Source organism: Delphinapterus leucas, chromosome 11 (genome assembly GCF_059928025.1).
Source record: "Delphinapterus leucas isolate spDelLeu-1000000601 "Yukka" chromosome 11, BTC_Dleu_Yukka2, whole genome shotgun sequence".
NCBI classification, from domain to species: Eukaryota; Metazoa; Chordata; class Mammalia; order Artiodactyla; family Monodontidae; genus Delphinapterus; species Delphinapterus leucas.
Window position 1 is genome coordinate 73,550,593 of NC_143139.1, and position 20,191 is coordinate 73,570,783.

Consider the following 20,191-nt stretch of genomic DNA (forward strand, 5'->3'; position numbering starts at 1 on the left):
CATATGTTCTACTTACTTTCATTTTGGAGCTTCCTGGAATATGTGTCATCCCCCTTTTCACATAGCAAGTTTTCAAATATTTAAAGTTATTATGTTTCTGTTAACATATTCTTTTCCCTCAGCCTAACAATATCTGATTACCTGTATTTTTATGACATAATTTTATATGACATTATTTTCATAATTTTCTTTATGTGCTTTGAAGTATTTTAAACTTTTTCTTTTTCTTAATGTCTTGCCTTCAGCCAGCATTAAAAACCTGTTCAATGTATGTTCATTGTTCTTTCCTCCCACCCCCAAATAAATTTTGGTATGAAAATACACAGGCAATCCTGCACATTATTTTTTCTTCTTGGGAATTCACTTAACAGAGTAACATATTAATTTTCTGAGAAGCCTTGGATTAAAGTAACATGTTGGGCTTTCATTAATGTGGTGATTCACAAATGTATATGATCCTTTTTCCAAGGAAATATATTTATAGAATTTTTCAGAATAATGTCTGGAAAAATATATGTAAATAGATGTATTAATCTGCATGGAATATTTATTGTTAATAACATATACCTAAAAAAGTCAGAAATATAAGAAAACTGTACTTTGTTACTTAACAAAATCCAGTTTTGTTTTGTTTTTGACTCATGAGAAACAGGTATATTATGTCAAGTGATTAGAATATAAATTTTTTCTCGTGTTCACTAGATAAAAGAGGAAAACGGGTAGGAGAAAATATATTTTAATGTACTCATGCTAGAAAAATGGAATTAATTGTTACTATAACACTTTTTATTAAAAATATATTCTTAATAAGACTTGTGAATAAGCCTCCTGAAATAAATATTTTACTTCTGTTTTGTTGGAAAGCATTCACTCTTTTTATTTCAGAAATCCAAAAAGCACTGGCAAATATAAGGACTGAACAATTTGCAATTCAAGTGGATTTCAAGTGTTAAAACACTAAGGTTCTGTCAGAAATGTGTTACAATAAATGTAGAACTTTAATTACTAGAGTACACTGTACTATATCTAAGAACAGCAGATATAAGAAATAGGTATAATGAACTAAAAATGACTATTGCTCTGTTATTTGATATTAAATGACTAGAATTTTCTTGTTATAAAGTATCTGATGCATTTCATACCCATTCGTGAGCTAAATACCAAACTTATACTTACAAATATTACTTAACAATCTGAATTTAATTATTTCTTTATAATTATGATAAAGAAATATCTCATTTTTTCATTTTCTCTAGAAATTCCTACCTCCTGTTAGATGTTGTGTTTATACTGTGAATATAATATCTGCATAAGCAATTTTGAACATTTGCAAACAAATATATCCTTCCTATTGAATCACAATGTATTTGTATTATTTGGTATTAATAAGCTGTGAGAGAGACGAAAAGGAACTATCTTTGAGTTGATAAACTATCTTAACTCTGTGTCTGTTTTATTAATTAAAGAAAAGCAGTCTGTGCTATATATCAAGGGGAAAAGCAATTTGAATAGAAAAAAAGTAAGCTATACAAATAAAAATGGTGGCCATAAGCAATTAGAAAAGTGATTTTTATCTTAAACCTATGAATGGCAACCAAATTTCAGGTCAGAAATATGAACTCATTAAATGAATTTTAGACTGTTGAAGACATGTTTAAATAATGACAGCCTGAAGGAGCCTGAAGCAGGTCATTAAATCCATTGGGATTGGTGGTTTGATTTCATTTCCATCCAGACGGAGGTAGCGAAGATGAGGTCCGTAACTGAAGGAATCATGTTCCGCAGGCAATGTGATAGGAGTGGTAGGACATATTACAGAGACGTTCACATCTACGGAGACAAAGAAAGCGTGGATAAATGAACTGGAATACAAGAGACTAAGGATGGGAAGACCAAGAGCTATTATAACAGTCTTATGGAGGGTCTAGTGGCCTGGTCTATGAAAGTGGCAGAGAGACAAACCTTTTTCATGTAAGCTGGAAGTTATGCATATCTGTTTTATAGAAGTAACCCTGAAAAAATGTGCATCGTACACATAGTCATCTCAGTCCATACTTTGCTATGCTTAATACAGAGCACTAGAAAGGACATATTGTTAAAAGTTGTGATGGAAAAAAGTTGTATAAGATATATCACTTGTCTTATTCCTTTAGCAAGCCAGATAAGGCATGATTTGATTACTGTAGAATGAGAAAGGTAGTATTTGGGCATTAGAGGTGGAAACAATGGTTCAGAGCTGGTACTGAAAGAATGGGTAGGTGCATGGTGGAATGGAGGAATAGATGGATGCAAAGGAAGGAAGCCAGTCTATTATTAGAGAAGGTGCTTGAAAGTTACCTTAAAAAAATGCAAACACTCAAACTAGTAGTACATGATGATAAGTTTTTTATAAAGTGCAATTAATATAACTTTATATATGTGATATTTGCAGAAAACAACCTTGAATCTCCATACTTAAGTGTATTTAATTGGAAATGAAACATTTGCCAAGAACTGAATTACAAAAATTCAAACCAGGAACTATCCTGTCAGCCTTTTCATATGGTTAAGATGTGAGAAATCATGCACCTGCCTTGGATCAGAGCCCTTGGCATCAATGTCTATACTGAAGTTTAGGAGCATTCAGGAGAGAAAGCCTCTTAAACCAGCGAAATTCTGACAAGTGTGCATAATAGCTGATCTCAACCATGAATTCATGTACTCCTTTTAAATCCTATTTTGAAACTGTTTTGAGGAAGAGATCTTCCCTTAGAAGATAAGACCCAACTAACTTTGGCAATGACCTTCCTTTTGTGTCCTGACTCGTTCTGAAGGATTTTATGCTTACAGTGAGGGTGCTTTGTTCTGATCTTATGCCATTTTGTGAATTCAACTTGCTAAAAATAATGACTCTGTATAGCAGATTTATATTCATCAAGGTATTTTTTCTTACATATATTATAACCTCATCATGACATAACCTGTATTGGGCAACATTATTATTCTCCCCACCTGGGCATTGCTGAAATAGTGGTTCAGACGGGTAAGGCAATGTGCACCAGGTATTTCAGCAAGTAAGTGGCAGAGCGGAGTCCCAGCCTCTTCCCTTTCCTACTACACAGGGTCCCTTGCCTGCTGGAGAGATTATGTCCTTTCTGATGTGTTATCTCCTATCCTTATCACCCTCATGACCCATAACCCATGCATGTGTGAATAAATAGAATGTAAAAACAAGCATTCTAAATTTAATTATATTTTCATAAATTAATTATAATGTTTCTGAGAGTACCAAGAAGTAACTTGTTCGAATAGATAACATTTTTGTCAAATTTAAAGTCCCCTAAGGTGTTCAGAAGAAATAAGTATTTCCATCATTTTGGATAAGAAAAGTTCACTGTCCTATAAATTCTGAGAACTCTTCATATAAGAGGTATGTTTCTTGGCAACCACTTCATTAACAACTAGACTAGATTATGAGGTAAGAAGAAGTAAGTACTTTAGCAGTTATTATAATGCATTGTGATACAATGGTGAGCCAAGAACTCTTGCCAGGGAAATTCTTCTTTTCCATTTCTTTTCTTGGAATATAGAAATGACCATGCTTGATATCTACATTAAGCAGCAAGTAAATCAATTTCTCTTTGTTGATGTTGTTGCTGTGAAAACGATTTTTACCTCTATTGATAGAAATTTGTCTTAAGTCTCATATTCTAGGCATTGAAGAAAAATGTGCTATGATAATAATGTTGGAGTGGGGGAAAAAACACCTAATATGGGAAACCTTAGGTTCAGGTCCTGGCTATTATACTTATCCTTTGTCCTTGGAAAAATAGCCTCACTTAGTTGAGCCTCAGTTTTTCTTTCTTCAGAAATTCCTAATAACAGCACACAAGGTTCTTTTGATGATTAATTTGTGGTTCTTAAAGTGTGGTCCCTGGACCAGCAGCATCCATACTACCTGAGAACTGCGTGGTTAGACCCCACCCCATACCTGTTAGGTGGGAAACCCAGAGGCTGGAGCCCAGCAGCCTGTGTTTTATAAGCCCTCCAGGTGGTTCTGATGCACATTAAGGTATGAGAATGATTGGAAAATAGAAATATATGAGAAAACTTTGAAAAAAACTCTCTAAAATAAAAGTGGAGGAAGAACAGAGTCCTCTTCTTTGTGTAACTTTGTAAAACTATGTAAGTCCCTAGCATAGGTGCCCAACTATGTGTTGAATTTTGCTATCTCAATCCTAAACACTCTCATTCTCAAGTTCTCACTTCAGGGGAATTCCCAGTTCACAAATAGTGCTCTGTGTGGAATCCCTTTAAATTAACTTCCTACATCAAATGTCTATGGGACTTTTGTTGTCAGGTAAGGAATGCACCTGTAGAAGCACAGAACTTTCATCAGGAAAAAATAACATTTATTTAGGTTGATATTAGCTGCTGTACTATTTGGTTCAGTGCACAGATTCAGCTATTAACATTTTTTTTTCTGTTGCATCTTTTGCTTTAACTACAAGATTAAACAATGTGTCTCATCACCATGGAAAAAAATCACTGCGGTGGGAGCAGCCTGCTCATGAGTTCCTGGATTTTATGCTCAAGTATGCTGTTAGAAAAAAACCAAAAAACATTGAAAAACTGAAGAATACCCAGTGCAAAATAGTCTATTCTTATAGGTTGGATGTTTATGTAATTATTTGCTTAATGAAAAGTTTAGTGAGTAATAAGCAGGCAGCACAACCTTCTGACAATTATCTGTGTCATTTTCCTGCAAACTATCCAATTGATTCTCATTTTAGGAATGTATTTTATAAGGTTGTTCAGAAACCTCTTCAAGATTAGCTTTCTAAAGGGCTTATGCTAGGGTGGAGCATGCATGGATACTTGCCAGGCTGGTATCATCCCCTGTAGCTGGACCAAGATATCGTCTACATCTACACCTGAGTCATCCTGGTCTCAGGCATAATTGTGAAGATGCTAAGTTTGCCTTTAACGTCTCCAGCCCCTTCTTTATATAACCACTTCTTCCCTTCATGGCACCTCTGCCTCCAAGACACTTTGCACTCATCTCTCACACGGGGAGGAGGAAGGGTACTCTGGGATGAAGTGAGAGAGTAGCATTGACATATATACACTACCAAATGTAAAATAGATAGCTAGTGGGAAGCAGCTGCATGGCACAGGGAGATCAGCTCGGTGCTTTGCGACCACCTAGAGGGGAGGGGTAAGGAGGGTGGGAGGGAGACGCAAGAGGGAAGGGATATGGTGATATACGTATGCATATAGCTGATTCACTTTGTTATACAGCAGACACTAACACAACACTGTAAAGCAATTGTACTCCAATAAGGATGTTAAAAAAAAAAGCTATTTTCAGGAAAGGAGTGTGTATTCTACCTTGTTGACTGCCATTAGTCCTAAGGAGTTGCCAACTTCCAGGGACATTTATTTCAATTTCAATTGAGCAAAGCCTTAAAGTACAATATTGGTTTCCCATGTATGGTCCCCAGAACATCAATCTCAGCATCCCTAGGAAACTTGCTAGAAATGAAAAGTCTCAGGTCCCACCAGACCTACTCAATCAGAAACTCTGTGATGGGGCCACCCATTTGTGTACTCTGAAGTTTGAGAAACCCACTGATCTAAAGCAGAAATTCTAACTAGGGTGATTGTAGGCATCAGCTGTCCTGTAGGTTTTAGGACAGAGGTCCCTTCCTGATACCTCCTAAATCATATTCCTTCTATTACTATTCATGAGGTTGCTTGTGGCTGGGGTACACTTTCTTCAGTAAGTCTTCCCACTGAGGCAGAAATATCAGAATCTCCTCAGAGTAAAAGAAGATAGAGACATTTAGTTTCTCCAACAGGTAATAGCCCTCTGTAGATTACTAAAATCCACTTTTCAATTTGCAATTTGAACATTTGAACTTCTTGGTTCATTGACACTGTCTGTGAATAGACAAAACTTGAAAATACACTAAAAAAATATCTAAGGGCATGAGAGCTGGAGAGAAAATGAACATTATTGATATTCTTAAAGAAGATATAGAATAAATTTAATAACCATGAATATCTTAGTCAAAGACACACCCTGATGCTTACTTACTTTTAATTTTGTTATGATCGAGGTGAAGGTGCTGCAGATGAGCACTGATTCTGGGGACCTTTGTGAGTTGATTGTGAGACAGTTGAAGATCTAGAATTGATGATACATTAAAACCACTAGAAGGGAGGCCAGCATCTGATAATTTGTTGTGGTTGAGTCTCAGGAAGGCCACTTTAGGAATCACATTAAAATAATTTTCTGGTATTCCTTCAATGGAATTGTTGTCTAAAAACAGCTGCATAGTATTGGCTGGTAATCTTGGTGGCATATTCCTCAGGGAGTTCTTAGCCATATTTAGCTGCATGAGGTTCTTGAGTCCTTTAAAGGTGTCTCTTTGAAAGGCATTGTCTAATAGTTTATTGTGCTGCAGGTCAAGAAGGGTCAGGTTCTCCAGATTGCTAAAGGTCCCTTGAGGAATTCTGGACACCTTGTTTCTAGCTAATTGTAATTGTTCTAAACTTCTTGGCAATGGAGAAGGTACCTCCTCTAGCTCATTATCTTCCAGAAATAAGAAAAGCAGCTTCTTCAGTTGGCTCAGGGCTCCTTTTTCAATTCCATAGTTGGTTATTTTGTTCTTGTTTAGATTTATCCATCTCAGCTGGGTGGCATTCTCGAATGGCTTCTCAGGAATGGTTTCTATCAGGTTGTTTTCAAGATAAAGATACCAGATCCTTGATGGTATAGCAGGGATTGCTTTGAGAGCCCGGTTTTCACAGTACAAAGCGGTAGGGAAACTGGGGGGACAGAAACATTCCCTGGGACAATGGAAGTCATGCACCATCCAGTCCTCTGGGTCATTTGCCTCATAAACCTGTCTCACACTTCGAGTCCATACAGTATCTGTTATGAATAACACCCAGATGATGAAACAGATTGTGGTTGCCATTTTAGTACCTAGAGTAAGGGATACAATTGTCAGATGTTTAACGATCTTGACCTTTAGATAACTGCATGCACCAAAATGATCCATAAACATTGCTTCTTCATGGGGAGGTAAAGACACGTCAGCATTTTATACATATTTATCAACCAATACCTATCTATTTAGTGGGCACGAATACCCATCTATTTAGTGGGCACTATATGCAAAGCATTTTTGCAAACACTGAAACTGACTCACCAACTTGTAACTTTCTGGTTTTAACCCAATCACAATGAAAACCAAGAAAGAAAAAGCAAATTTTAGGAACTCTTAAGTGCTTTTCCATTTCAAGCTATTTAATGCAAGGAAGTTAACTGAAATCCAGAGTTGAACACACGAGTACAAAAAAGTGACCTTTTAATAACTCAAATTTAGAGTCTATGTTGTTCCTAAGAAGTTGGCATATGCTTTCACTTTTACTCCTAAATGAGCAGAACATCTGGATGAGATTTCCCAGGCTCTTTGGCCCTTCAACCAAAGAAATAGAGAGATCAAAGAACATTTTAGCAACTTTTTGTGAAGGAAAATTTTAGGATTTGAAGAAAAATGTGTGATTAATCTCTTGCTCTGTTGCTCAACTTCTCAGGTAAGTTTTATTTTGGGGGTTTAGGGAAAGACTTCTAATATTTTAAGTAGAGGATCAAGTTGTTTAGCCAAGAAATTTGGATTATGAAACTCTATATATAGATATAGCTATAGATGTTGATACAGATATATATCACACTCACATAAGTAAGCGGTGTTACTATGGTTGATAAGAAACAAGACAAAACAAAGAACATGCTCAGGATACAGGTGGAGCTCCATATTTTCAGTATGGATGCTAACAGAGCAAAGGTTAACACTTACTGATATGTGATACATTTAAAAGACATAAATCCTCCCCGTTGAGTTTCAACAAGGTTATGGGAACAAAGAACTATCCCAACAGGAAAATAATATGTATCTATATAACAATAACGTTCTTATCAATGTACATTTAGTTCAAACACTTGGTAATAAAGACCAAATAAATTTCACTGATTCCTTAGGAAGAGATAAAATCAGCATCATTTAGAAATGCTGATCTTTCAATTTTGCCCCTAAATCGAGGGAAATGACAAGCACAGAGCAGCTTCTGCAAGCTGTCAAATTTCTTGCGATTGCAGAATACTGCTCTGGTCATCTTCCAACAGAGACACATTAAAACATTATTTTTTTTTTTTCAGAATAGGGATTTGCTTTAGTTATTGAAGCAGTAACCCTGCCTCTGATGAATCATAACTTTGAATTCTTAACTTTAAGAGTTCTGAAAAGCGTAAAATAGTTTACCTTGCTGTCCAGGAATGTATCGCTGAGTCCTGTGTCTGGATCTGAAGTTTGCTAAAATCAGTTAAGAAAAAAAAAAAAAAAACTTTTACTAGAAGAATTTGTTTTTATTTTATGCTGTCTAGCCTCCTACGAGAAAAAATAAAACCTCCTCTGACCAGTCACCATGAACACCTTTGATCTATTGTTTCCACTTTGACAGAGCTTCAGAACACCGCTTACCTCAGTTTTCTTGGCTCTTCCTCGTCCCTTTCTATTGGTCACTGCTCATTCAAAGTAATGGATTGACCCAGGCTCCACTGTCGTGTTTTGGTGAATCCTCCCTAATATATATGCATCCATGGCTCCAGCTTTAACCCCTCCAACAACCACAGCACCTCAGTACCTACGTAGCCCAGCACAGGAAATTCTGACTTTAATCTCAAGAACCTATAACAAAATTCAGTGCAACTTTCACTCTGAGTTCACAGTCCCAAAGATATTGTAATGCACTGATCTGGAGACCTGATCTAACAGCAAGAAACTAAAAGCAGTTTTGATTTCAACTACAACAAAAAGATTTTAAAGCATTTTTCTCTAGATGATCTTTTTAAAAAATTGGATACAAAGACATAAAGACCAATGTTTTCTGTTTATATGGAAATATTTTATTCATTTTTTTGTATAAAACAGATGCTGGGATTCTATTTAGATATATTGTTTTTGGTCAAGGGGAAAAAGATAAAAAATGTATTTGAAAAATTTTAAAGTGAAATCAGGAAAGCTCTACCTGATGTTGGCACTGAATATGGTGTATAGAAATAACTGTTTTATAGAAATAATTTTTGTGTCTCTATTTCACATTGGGAGCTTTATTCCAAATAATTATTAAAATGAGATTTTTCTTTCCTGCATTATAAAAGATGTTTTGCATTTAGGCCATTATAGGACATTCTGCTGCACTGTTTTGTTTTTTGTTTTTCTTTAACATACAAGTTTAGGATAATATGTCTTCCAGTTCTTGTAATTTGAGGGAAAAAAATGGTATGCCTCTTAAGGAAAGACAGAAAGTTTTGAAAATCTCATTTTCAGATATTACCCTGCTGATTGATTGTAATCATTTTGTTTTTCAAAATCTATCATATTCTGGGAAAAGGGAGTTGTATTGATATCACTCATTCAACACTGCCCACATAAATATTATCAAAGATAGAACACAGTAAAGAGGGGAGCGCACTGGACTCAAAAAATTTTTTCTGAACCACTTACTTCCTTTCTCCTAAACACAGTTTTGTCATCTACAACATACCGCTGGGGGCTTCCCTGGTGGCGCAGTGGTTGAGAGTCCGCCTGCCGATACAGGGGACACGGGCTCGTGCCCCGGTCTGGGAAGATCCCACATGCCGCGGAGCGGCTAGGCCCGTGAGCCGTGGCCGCTGAGCCTGCGCGTCCGGAGCCTGTGCTTCGCAACGGGAGAGGCCACAACAGTGAGAGGCCCGCGTACCGCAAAAAAACAAAAACAAACAAAAAAAAACATACTGCTGGACTACCTCGCAAGGTTGGCCCTAATTTGTTGTAAATGATTAGGAAATGTTAGCCTTTCTGTAGCATTAGCCCTACACTCTCAACTGAAAAATACCTTTAATTTTCAGAGCCTTGATAGCTTAACATCAAATTCAGACATGATCTCTTAGTAGCCCAACAGGTACACTCCTATCATATTTTAAGAAAAAAATCAAGTGTTAATTTGCTTTTGTCACAACAATGATCTCCTCTCTCTACTGCACTTTTCCTTTTCTCTTTCTTCTTTTTCTAAACCCTCAGTATAAAACAACAGATGATGTCTGAATCTGCATGGCCCGCTTTAGCTACTCTCTTATTTCTTAATTTTCTTTTTTAGCCAAACTTATTTTAGTCATTTCTTAATTCTATTACACAAATTTTGCTATGTGTCCATTGTAGGAAAATTAGTTGTACATTGGCTGCCTCCAATTTCTGTTTCTTATTCACCATTCCACCCATGATTCACCCATCAAAATAAGGTTTCTAATCCCTCTGCTTCCCTCACATTGCTCTAACAACAACAACAAAAAAGCAATAACCTTCATATTTACTAATCTGTTGAAGTCTTTTAGTGTTTCGCCTACTTGGCTTGTGACTTTGGGCAATGCAGACCCACCCCTTTAATAAAATGTTTCTTGGACTACATTCTCTCCTAGTTTTTCCTCCCCTTTCTTTGTGACTTCTCTCTATCTATGTTCTGAAGCTCTCTGTTTCCTCTAACAGTTTTTTAAAAAGCTTTTCTAGCATTTAAGTCTCTTTGAGATTCTAAGATCTCAAAGATTTTTAAACGATTCCAAGGTTTTAACCATTCCCTTTATTATGATGACTCCTGGGGCTCTTTCTTCAATCTAGCCTACGGAAGAAAAACTGCACTCCAATGTGTGTATCCACTTGCTTTCTAGACATCTCCTGTTGCAGGTCTCACAGCCATATATCTAAAATGAAATTCACTATCTCCCTTTAACTGCTCTTGTCACTTTATACTTTTGAGTGACGCTATCATCTTATTCAGTCTCCTAAACCAGAAATCTGGAAATCATTCTCAACTCTTCCTTCTTATTTTGTGAGCATATGATAGCAATCACATTTTAAGGACCCTGAGAGACATGATATAAATAAAAATGATCATCTACAATGCTTGCCAGGTTTGGTATCATTGTTTCCAGACTAAAATATAGGATGTCTTCTGCTGTTAGTATAATCTCTGTTTGTCTATGTCTTAATTTTTCCCATTACAATTCAATCTACCCTTCTTTGATTACTGATTCCTGAAGGATGGGGACTTAACTCTTCATTAGGACTGCTTAAGTGGAAGTTCAATAAATTAAATTAAGACAATGGTGCGAACCTCTGAGTCATGCTAGTTGTTATAAGAATTAATGGAAGACTCTGCCCAGTCTTATCTGACTCTGCTAAGAGGGAAAAATGAAGCCTAATGTGTAACGATGTGGCTTTGAAATTGTCCTTCTAATGACAGACTAATATTTTAGAAGTCCTTGGGGCTTTGGACATGGTACGTATCCAATAACTATTTACCAAATGAGCAAATGAACAAATAAACGCATAAGGCACATGTATCATTTTGATAGTTATGATTTTTTTGATCAGCATAACTACTATGTGTATAGGAATATGGTGAAGAACCTTCAAAATATGGTTAAAAAAATGTGAGTTAGAGTCTTCCTGTTGCATCTGACTAGCTGTTTGTGCGGGCACAGGTTATTTAACCATCGTAAGTCTACCCATAATTCACCTGTTCTGACTACTATGAAGGGTTGTTTGAAAATCAAAGAAGATAATGAAGGTGAACATGTCAGAAGGCCCAGAAATTTCTTTCAGCAGAGAATGTGATAGTTGGTATCTTGGCCCTCCTGAGAGAAGTCCTAGAAACTTGAGATGGAGTTAAAGTCTTGGTGGCTTAACCTCTTTTCCTTCTGTTAGCACGTTTTGATGTTTCCTGTTTGCTTATCTTGCTTGCTTCTACTCCTTAGTAAAAGGGAGGACGCTTTGCTAAACTGTCTTAGACTGGGGAATTTGTCTTGTTGCATTCCTAAAGATCGTTGACATTTAAAAAAAGAAGGCGATGCATAAAGGTATAAAAGACACGAAACTCTAGTAGGATTTCAAATTTGTTGGCATCTATGTTAGCAATAGTTGGACTGTTAGGTGCTCCCAGGACCTATGTTTATGTCCAACTGACTATATGTTTACTAAGAGAAATAATTTTCTCTTCATAGATCAATTTTAGCCTGTTTAACTAAATTCTGTCAAAAAATTTAAAAATATAAAAGGAATTCACTAAAATATATAGCTGACACACATGCATATACATGTGTATTTAAATTTTTTCAAAATAATACATTTAAAATATAGCAATGACACATTTAAAAGGTCAAAATTACTACAAAACTGATAATGAACCAAGCAATCCCCCACCCCACACTTCAGTGTAAGTCCCGCTCCCAAGAGGCCATTGTTTTCAACTCTATTCTGGATTTCTTTTAATATTTACTTCAATATCCTTGCTTGTACTTTTTGTTTAACTTATCAATTTTAAACATCAACTATTTTCTTTTATTTTTTTCTTTTTATTTTTTTTATTGGAGTATAATTGCTTTACAATGTTGTGCTAGTTTCTGCTATACAATGAAGTGAATCAGTTATATGTATACATATAACTCCTCCCTCTTGGACCTCCCTTCCACCACCCCCAATTAGATAAAGATTTAGCACATTTGCTCATTCCCACTCTTACCCCACCTGCAACCATTATTCCTTTCAATAACTCCTAATGTATGTATACCACAAACTTTGATTAAATATTTACTGCATGTTATTACATAATATAAATATTGTTTACTGCTGAAGAAAACAGTGCAAAATTAGTTTAATTCCTTCATTGTATTGCACTTAATTGCCATATATATACACACATACATATATATGTGATGCTATCTATACATATATATCTATGTCACTAATATTTTCCAAAACAGAATTATTTCTCAAACAGAATTATAAAACCATTTTGGAAATATTTTGACCCAGAGGGTAGGGTAACATAGTATGCTGGTTAAAAGTCAGATCTGCTTCGGCTTGAATAAATCTCTCTTATTTACTAGCTGTGAAATATTGAACAATTATTTATCTTTGCCTTAGTCTTCTCATCTGTAAATTAAGGATAATAATAATATAAATAATCATAGCAATAATACCGCCTCATAGGATTGTTATGAAAATTAAATGAGTTAGTATTTTTAAAGCACCTAGAACATGGTAAAAGTGTTCATAAAAAAAAAAAAAAACAGAAATATTAAGTTCACTTTTTTCTCCTGGGAGATATTTCTTCTGGAATTACATATCCTCCTACTTCAATCTAGTTTGCTTGCTGTTGTAAACCAACCTAAGCAAATTTGGTAAATGACAATTTTTAAGTTCTTTATGGTACATTTCAGTTGACTCATAATTAATGAGGGCTATAGGAATCTTCCCCTACAACCTACAAAGAGGTGTTAAGATTGATGAAAATAAGTTTAACTGTATGTTACATAACAGGCCTTTATTTTGCACCAAATATTTTAAAAATTCATGAAGTGAGTCTCCATTATAAAATTTCTTCAAATGTTAACTAAGCTTACCTAAGGTGTCAAAACTAATGCAAATTCAATATCTTATAATAACCTATAATGGAAAGGAATAGATATATGTATGTATAACTGAATCACTTTGCTATACCTCTGAAACTAACACAACATAGTAAGTCAACGATATGTCAAAGAAAAAAAACCAAACAACAAAATCAGCTGTCTCTGACAAAGTACTGTCTTTTAAAGTACATTTATGAATAATAGAATCCTTGGTCTCTGGTCCAGTGAGATTGTTGTGGTCCTGGACTTCCTTCACCCATCTCCTGGGTTAGATCCCTTGTTACTTTCTGAATCTTGTGTTCTGTTCTTTCTTGGTTAACTCCACAGCATTGGGGGAACACAGCTTCTGATCACTTCCTGTGCACGTGTTACCTCTCTTTTTTTGTGTGTGTGTGAAGTCACGTTTACAAAAATGTGTTTACTCAGCCCATCCACTTAACTGATATTTCGACTAGATACAATTCTAATTTGAAATAATGGTCCTTCCAAATTTTGAAGATACTCAAGAAAGTGATTGTCTTGTTGCTTCTTGAGTTGAAATAGAAAAGGTTAATAAAATTTTAATTTTCAGTTTTTAGAATGTGACCTTTTTTGCTCTCATTAAACTTTTGAGATTTTCCTTTCATCTTCAGTTTCTGAACTATTACAACAATATGTCTTGAGAGGGTGTATTTCACTCACTCACTGGGTACCCAGGGAGTCCTTTCAATCTGGAAATTCACGTCCATATGGTCCATCCATTTTTTTCTATTTTCTCTTTTTGAAAGTCTTAGATGGTGCACCTCCTTGTTACACTGTCTAAATCTTTGATCTCTTCTTTTCTGTTTCCATTATCAAAAGATTTTTATGCTTTCCAACAGATTTCCTTAATTTTGTCTTCTTTAAAATTTCTATATCATACTTCATGTATTTACTTTGGAAACATTCTCTGGTTGTTCCTTTCCTAAAGCATTCTTTTCTTTTATGTAATTACTACCTTCTCTTTTAATCTCTTCAAAATGAGACTAAAAACTACAAGGTTTCGATAGTATTGTGAGTTTTTTTCTGCTCCCTGCAAGAATTTTATTTCCCTTGATATCTTTTTTTTTTTCTTGGCTTGATTTGACCTATAGAGGTATTTCACATTGGAAACATTCCTCACATAGCTGATGGTGCTTTGCTGAATTTTGATACTTAAGAAGAAGCACTAGTAACCTTATTAGAAGATCTATGAGAATCAATAGCACTTGTCAGCTAAGGATCAGGTATTCTGTCTCTCTTTTTATATATATTACACACATACACACACATATTGGGAATAAATTGAAAAAGTCAACACGTATTCTTCTTAGTGTACTTTTTATAACTTTGATTTTTTAATTAAAACTGCTAACATGAATTTTTTTGGTTGTGACTAAATAGGAAATAACCTTCCATGCATAGTTTATCCTTTGTATATGAAGCGTCTTGAGGCTATGCTGTCCAAAATTTATCTGAAATTAGTAGCACACCCTGTCACTTATAAGCTATTTATGTTTTGATTCAATTTTGATATTTATGACTCTCTCTGGTGCCGGTTCCTCCAAGACTCTACAAGAAGACTTTGAATACCTAATCAAAAGATAAAAATAAAAATATCTCTGTGATTCTTGGGTGAGCTGTGTTACCAACTATCCAGAACCAATATGCTCTAGGATTGTTCTCCTCCAGCTTCTCAAGCTCCCTCCATTTCTACAAATGTTCCACCTTAGCACTATTGGCTTTCAGAGGATACTAAGATAACAGGAAGTGAGCAACTTGAAAGCCAATTAGTTTAAAGCTCGCTTCCAAAGCACTTCAGAAGGGGTCTCTTACAAGAAGTCATTTCATCAGAATAGTGAGAATTAGACTCATAATGTCTCCAGAATGTTGAGGAGATCCATTGAGTCAAATATGTATTCTTGTTCTCCTTAGCTTCTTATCAAACTGCCTTCCAGGGCATCCCAATCAGTCCTATACTGTTGCAGCATTTCACTCTCAATTTCTTCCTACATATCGTATAATTTTGATTATAATTTATATAATTATAATTGTATTTATACTCTTCTTAGTCAGCTGACCATAGAGAAAGCCCCCATGAGCCCCCGTGTACTTGATGAATCAGCACTGCTGACCAATTGAGATTAGGCTAGATAGATCAGGTAATACTAGGTTTATGAGTAGCTAATGTCAAATTGTTGTTTAGCTTCCCCTTGGGTCCAGTTTCTTAAAAGGATAGTAATTATTTGCTAAATATAAGCATATCCTTGCTTTGGAGAGCTAGGGTTTTAATTCTCTTACTAAGGCTTACCACACACTACATATAGCAACCTGACCTACTATGAACCCTTTAAATATCATTTAATCTGATGAGTGATAAGTAGCAGGATCACTGTGACCTCAGCTGTCTGGAGAGCCTTCTCTTGCCATGGGACAAACTCAAATCTTACAGCTTCTCAGCACCAGACTCACATGCAGTAATATGTGGCCTCCAAAATTCAAAGAGACTATTCATGTTCCTAGTGGTCATAGAGACATGGTTCAGCAAACTGCCTTCACTTTAGAGAGCTAGCCCAACTTTTCTTAGACCTCTTAACCTTTAAAATAAATCAATAACTTGACAGCCCTATAGTCTTCCATTGTATTTGGCTCCAATGTGTTGGCATTCAAGTGTCTAATTAATGTATCTAGCTAATAAAGTTTACCCTCTAGGTTGTATCACATGATGTTCTGTGAGATGGTATTTCTGCAGACTATAATGTGGTACAAAGCCAAGGAGTTAACACAATCCAGAAACAGTATGGCAAAATTATATTACTGTTCCTGCCTGGTGAAATAAAACAGACTGCTTCTAGTAATTTTGTTTATTGGAATAGAGGAGAAAGACATTATTCAGATCAGTTGCTTTATACAAAGTACTAAGAGCTATAATGATTTGGACCCCATATGGAACAGCAGTTGCAACAGAAGTTGCCATCTAATTAAACTTTGGAAAATCCAATTTTATCTTTTCAAACTATCCTTCCACTACTAAACACAAATGAGAATCCGCTGAGGATCATTAGCCCTGCACTTTTAAGTCACTAAAGATGGCACTAATATTTCTGATTTTTATTGAAGCATTATTGCTATTAGTTTAATATTTTTGTAGGAGTAGAAAGCTCTGCAATTTTCAACTTGGTATTTCCAATCAAAATGTTCCTTTTGCATGGGTTACAGAGCTGATATAAGAATCCATCATATTTTGAAGTCATCTATTCCAGCTGTACAAGAACTTGGGTAATAAATATGGGAAGGATAAAGGTAGCTTCTCCACTTGTCATTTTAACATCAAAATACCCTCACTAGTGGACTGCAGAAGTGTCCTGTGTCCCCGGGAATTAGTTGTGTTTCAAAACCATGTTTTCTTTCACAGGGCACAGTTACTTTGGTAACGAACTCTGGTTCTTTTAGGCGAAGACTAGGTTAAAAAAAAAAAAGATAGTAGCACACACTTGAGATATCATTGCAAAGTACTTATTTAAGACAAGATGGCCTCTCTTTCATTCTGGTGACTCGAGGTCCATGATTTACCTATGTTTTAAAAATTCAGTGGAGGGCAGAAGTTCCATATCATATGTCATAATGACACACCCAAGGCTCTGATGAGCAGTTCCGGAGGGTTATTAATTTCACAAATCAAATAGCTCTACAGAGGACTTCACACCTCTTTCATTCCCAGAAATCTAATTCTCAATTGGCTGTTAAGTTCTTTTTGGATCAGACTATTCTGACTTTGTACTGATCCTGATATCTATTAATGGAAAATGTATCTGTTTTACTCATTGGGAGTTAAATGACACTACGTTATCTCTTCCACTCCAGATTTGCCTTTCCTCACTGAAATCAGGGAATCAATTTTCATTGCTATGCCTTCCACCAACAATTCATGGACATCACTAAAGTCTTTTTAAAGATACTGGTATTCCCATCTCCAATATATGTCTCAGTTGGTGAAGATGGATGGGTGGATTATACGTGATAAAAACCCATTTTATCATATAGTATAAGAATTCCATTTTGTGAAAATTTTTATTTTGTGCTTCTATACTATGCCAAGGAATCAACTTCATTTAATGTATGCTTCCGTTGAGCTCCATTTTGCAGTGTTTCAGCAAACTAACAGACTCCCAGCTCCTTAAACTATGTTAATGGATCCACAGTCTCTGAAAGTACACTCATATAACTAATTCAGCTTTATCTAATGTTATCATTCTCTCTCCTTGGTTGAGTACCTTCAGAATCCATCCATCTTTTCCAATATTTAGCCAATATAAGTTAGGCAATTCCTGTAGTTCATTTATAACAGTATTTCCATCTCTAGATTTTACTTTCTAATTGATACCCTGTTGCTCCTTCTTATTATAGGTGGGCATCATTGAAGGCTAAGGGGAATGGGGCATGAAAAGAATAAATTCCCTCCTAAAGTTAATGCCTTGAGTTGAGGAACTAGTTGCATCTTCAAAAAGGAAGGAATTGCTTTACAAATCAAGTAGTTTGGGGCTCTTTCAGCAAACAAAGGAGGTTCGGTGGGGCTGAGAATCATGACCACTCCCTCTCATCTGTATCTTATTGTCTAATCCCTATGCCAATTCTTGGGTGGCCCTCTATTTCCAGATCAGTGGCTAACTTTGTTGGACTTATGAACAAATTGGACTTACTAATGTGCTCTTGGAAGGAACTCGTTTGTACGTAGGGGACTTACTGTATGGTTTTTCAAAGCCTTACCCTCAGGAAATGTGTCATTTCCGGTCACTATACAGGGCCCGTGTCCCATTTTTGTGGGTCACTGTCATCCAGACTCTTACCTCTGAATAATTTCAGGGTTCTGACTGCCCTTTACCTAAGCTATGCAGATAACCAATGTGAATTCCCCAATATTTCCCAACAATCTGATGTCAATAATGGATTTCTGGTATTGATATCTTTTTCTACTAGACTCCTTGGCTATAAATACCAGAGAATAATTCCAGGTGTTTCAACAAAAAAAGGGTTTCTTTGAAAATGATAGGTGGAATCACATAAATGAGAAGAGGGTGGAAGAGTGAACCTGGAAAACAGGCAGAAGATAAGGAAGCTTTTAAAAACTAGATAGAAATCATCTGGCCAGGAAACATTGCCATTACTGCTGAATATCACTGGAACCAGAGGGTCTTACCAACAGCCTTCACTGGGGGCCACCGCAGATGAATTCTAAGCCAAGAACACGCCTCTCCTTGGCTAAGCCTGCCATAAGCTCCACCCTGGCTTTATGAGGCTGGGAAGAGAAGAGATACTTAGGGGCTACTGAGCCCCACTAAGAAGATTACAATCAAGGGCAGTTTTCTACATATAAGAAAAAGGTCTGGAGGTGGGACAGATGAAAAAGTGACAGACCTTTACTCAGGAATATGTAATTGCCTGATTAAAAGCATGAACTGGACACTTTTCGGCACAGAAGCCTTCATGATCGTCCCTTGCTTACTCCAGGACTCTGTCTTGATGGGTCCCCCACCCTGCATCCACAAGCCCTCTGCTATATCCTTACCCAGATTTTTGCAGTTTTCTGAATTTACTGTTATATCTTCACTCCAAGCGTTGCTTGTGATGCTTGCTCAACCAAAATCCCCTTACCACCCATCCGTCTGTAGAACACAACAAATACAGCATCACTTCCTCAACGAAGGCATTCAATACTACTCTCCTTTAGAAATAAGTACATGCTCCTGTTAGAACCTACTTACCCAATGTAGACTCAATTCCAGCTAACAATTTGTGATTGTTTCTCTGTCTTCTACGCTACAAGTTTCTTGATGACAGGCAATTCTTTTTTTGTTTGTCGTTTTGGCCTTGGAACCCGATTGAAATTCCCGACAGATATTTATTGCAAAAACATTTCTCTTTATATAACAATTTAATCAGGCTGAGGTGTGATAAGCGGGAAGGCAGCCATTAAACAAGGCTGTCAATGCGGCAGGATCGTCTCCTCCTGCTGATGGGTGTGGCGTAGTCATGGCCGTTCATTAGAAATTAAAGCGGAACTGAAATCCATTTACTGCCTGATGGCGTGGAGCGCTGTTGTTACAGCTTAACCCAGCGTCTCCCGTGTGCTGTGAGGCCGACATATGTCAAGCAGCCTCCAGCTGTAATTCCAAGAAGGATCACTTTCATATGCTTTCCCTATGGCCCTGGACAGTTAGTTGAGCTCAGATACACTTGATTTTCCTGGAGCCACAGGTTGGAGGCAGCAGGAAGAAGGAGTGGAGAGGTGACAGGGAGAAGGGCAGGCAATTCTTTTTCTGCCTTTTTCCCCCATTGACTAACAGCATTGTGCTGGTATATCATAGGGGCTCAACGGATGCTTATATGATGGGGAAGATAAATTGAATTTGGTCAATAGTTCTCATAGCCCTTTTAGTCCAATTTTAACTCCCTAACAAAATAATTTTAAGCTACCTGTCCCCTTGAATTTTAAGCATTTAATTCTTAACTCTTCTCTCCATTGTGAGAGAAGAGTTATTGGTTATAAAATATTTAATATTATTAATAATTAGCATATTTATCGTTTATCTCAATAGGAATTTTCAGTTCTACTGATTGTAACTAGTCTCTGGGATTGAATAGTCCAATTAATTTCTTCCCTATGTATAGGTTTTTCCTTTTTTTTTCTTTTTTTTT

At 36.2% G+C, this 20,191-nt stretch overlaps 1 protein-coding gene across 1 annotated transcript; it reads right to left on the minus strand.

Moving 5' to 3' along the window:
- Positions 1–829: 829 nt before the first annotated feature.
- Positions 830–19,653, minus strand: KERA (keratocan). Its single transcript, XM_022552470.3, has 4 exons — positions 19,258–19,653; positions 8,313–8,363; positions 6,080–6,973; positions 830–1,830 (listed from the first exon to the last, which is right to left on the minus strand). The coding sequence occupies exons 3-4, from the start codon at positions 6,963–6,965 to the stop codon at positions 1,655–1,657; spliced, it is 1,062 nt and encodes a 353-aa protein (XP_022408178.1). The 5' UTR covers positions 6,966–6,973; positions 8,313–8,363; positions 19,258–19,653; the 3' UTR covers positions 830–1,654.
- Positions 19,654–20,191: the final 538 nt, after the last annotated feature.

Excerpts from the sequence above, each read along its gene's own strand:
- KERA (XM_022552470.3), bottom strand. The coding sequence starts at position 6,965 with ATGGCAACCACAATCTGTTTCATCATCTGGGTGTTATTCATAACAGAT. Across the intron at positions 1,831-6,079 it reads CGATCATAACAAAATTAAAA|ATGTGAACGTCTCTGTAATA; the intron begins GTAAGTAAGCAT and ends TTGTCTCCGTAG.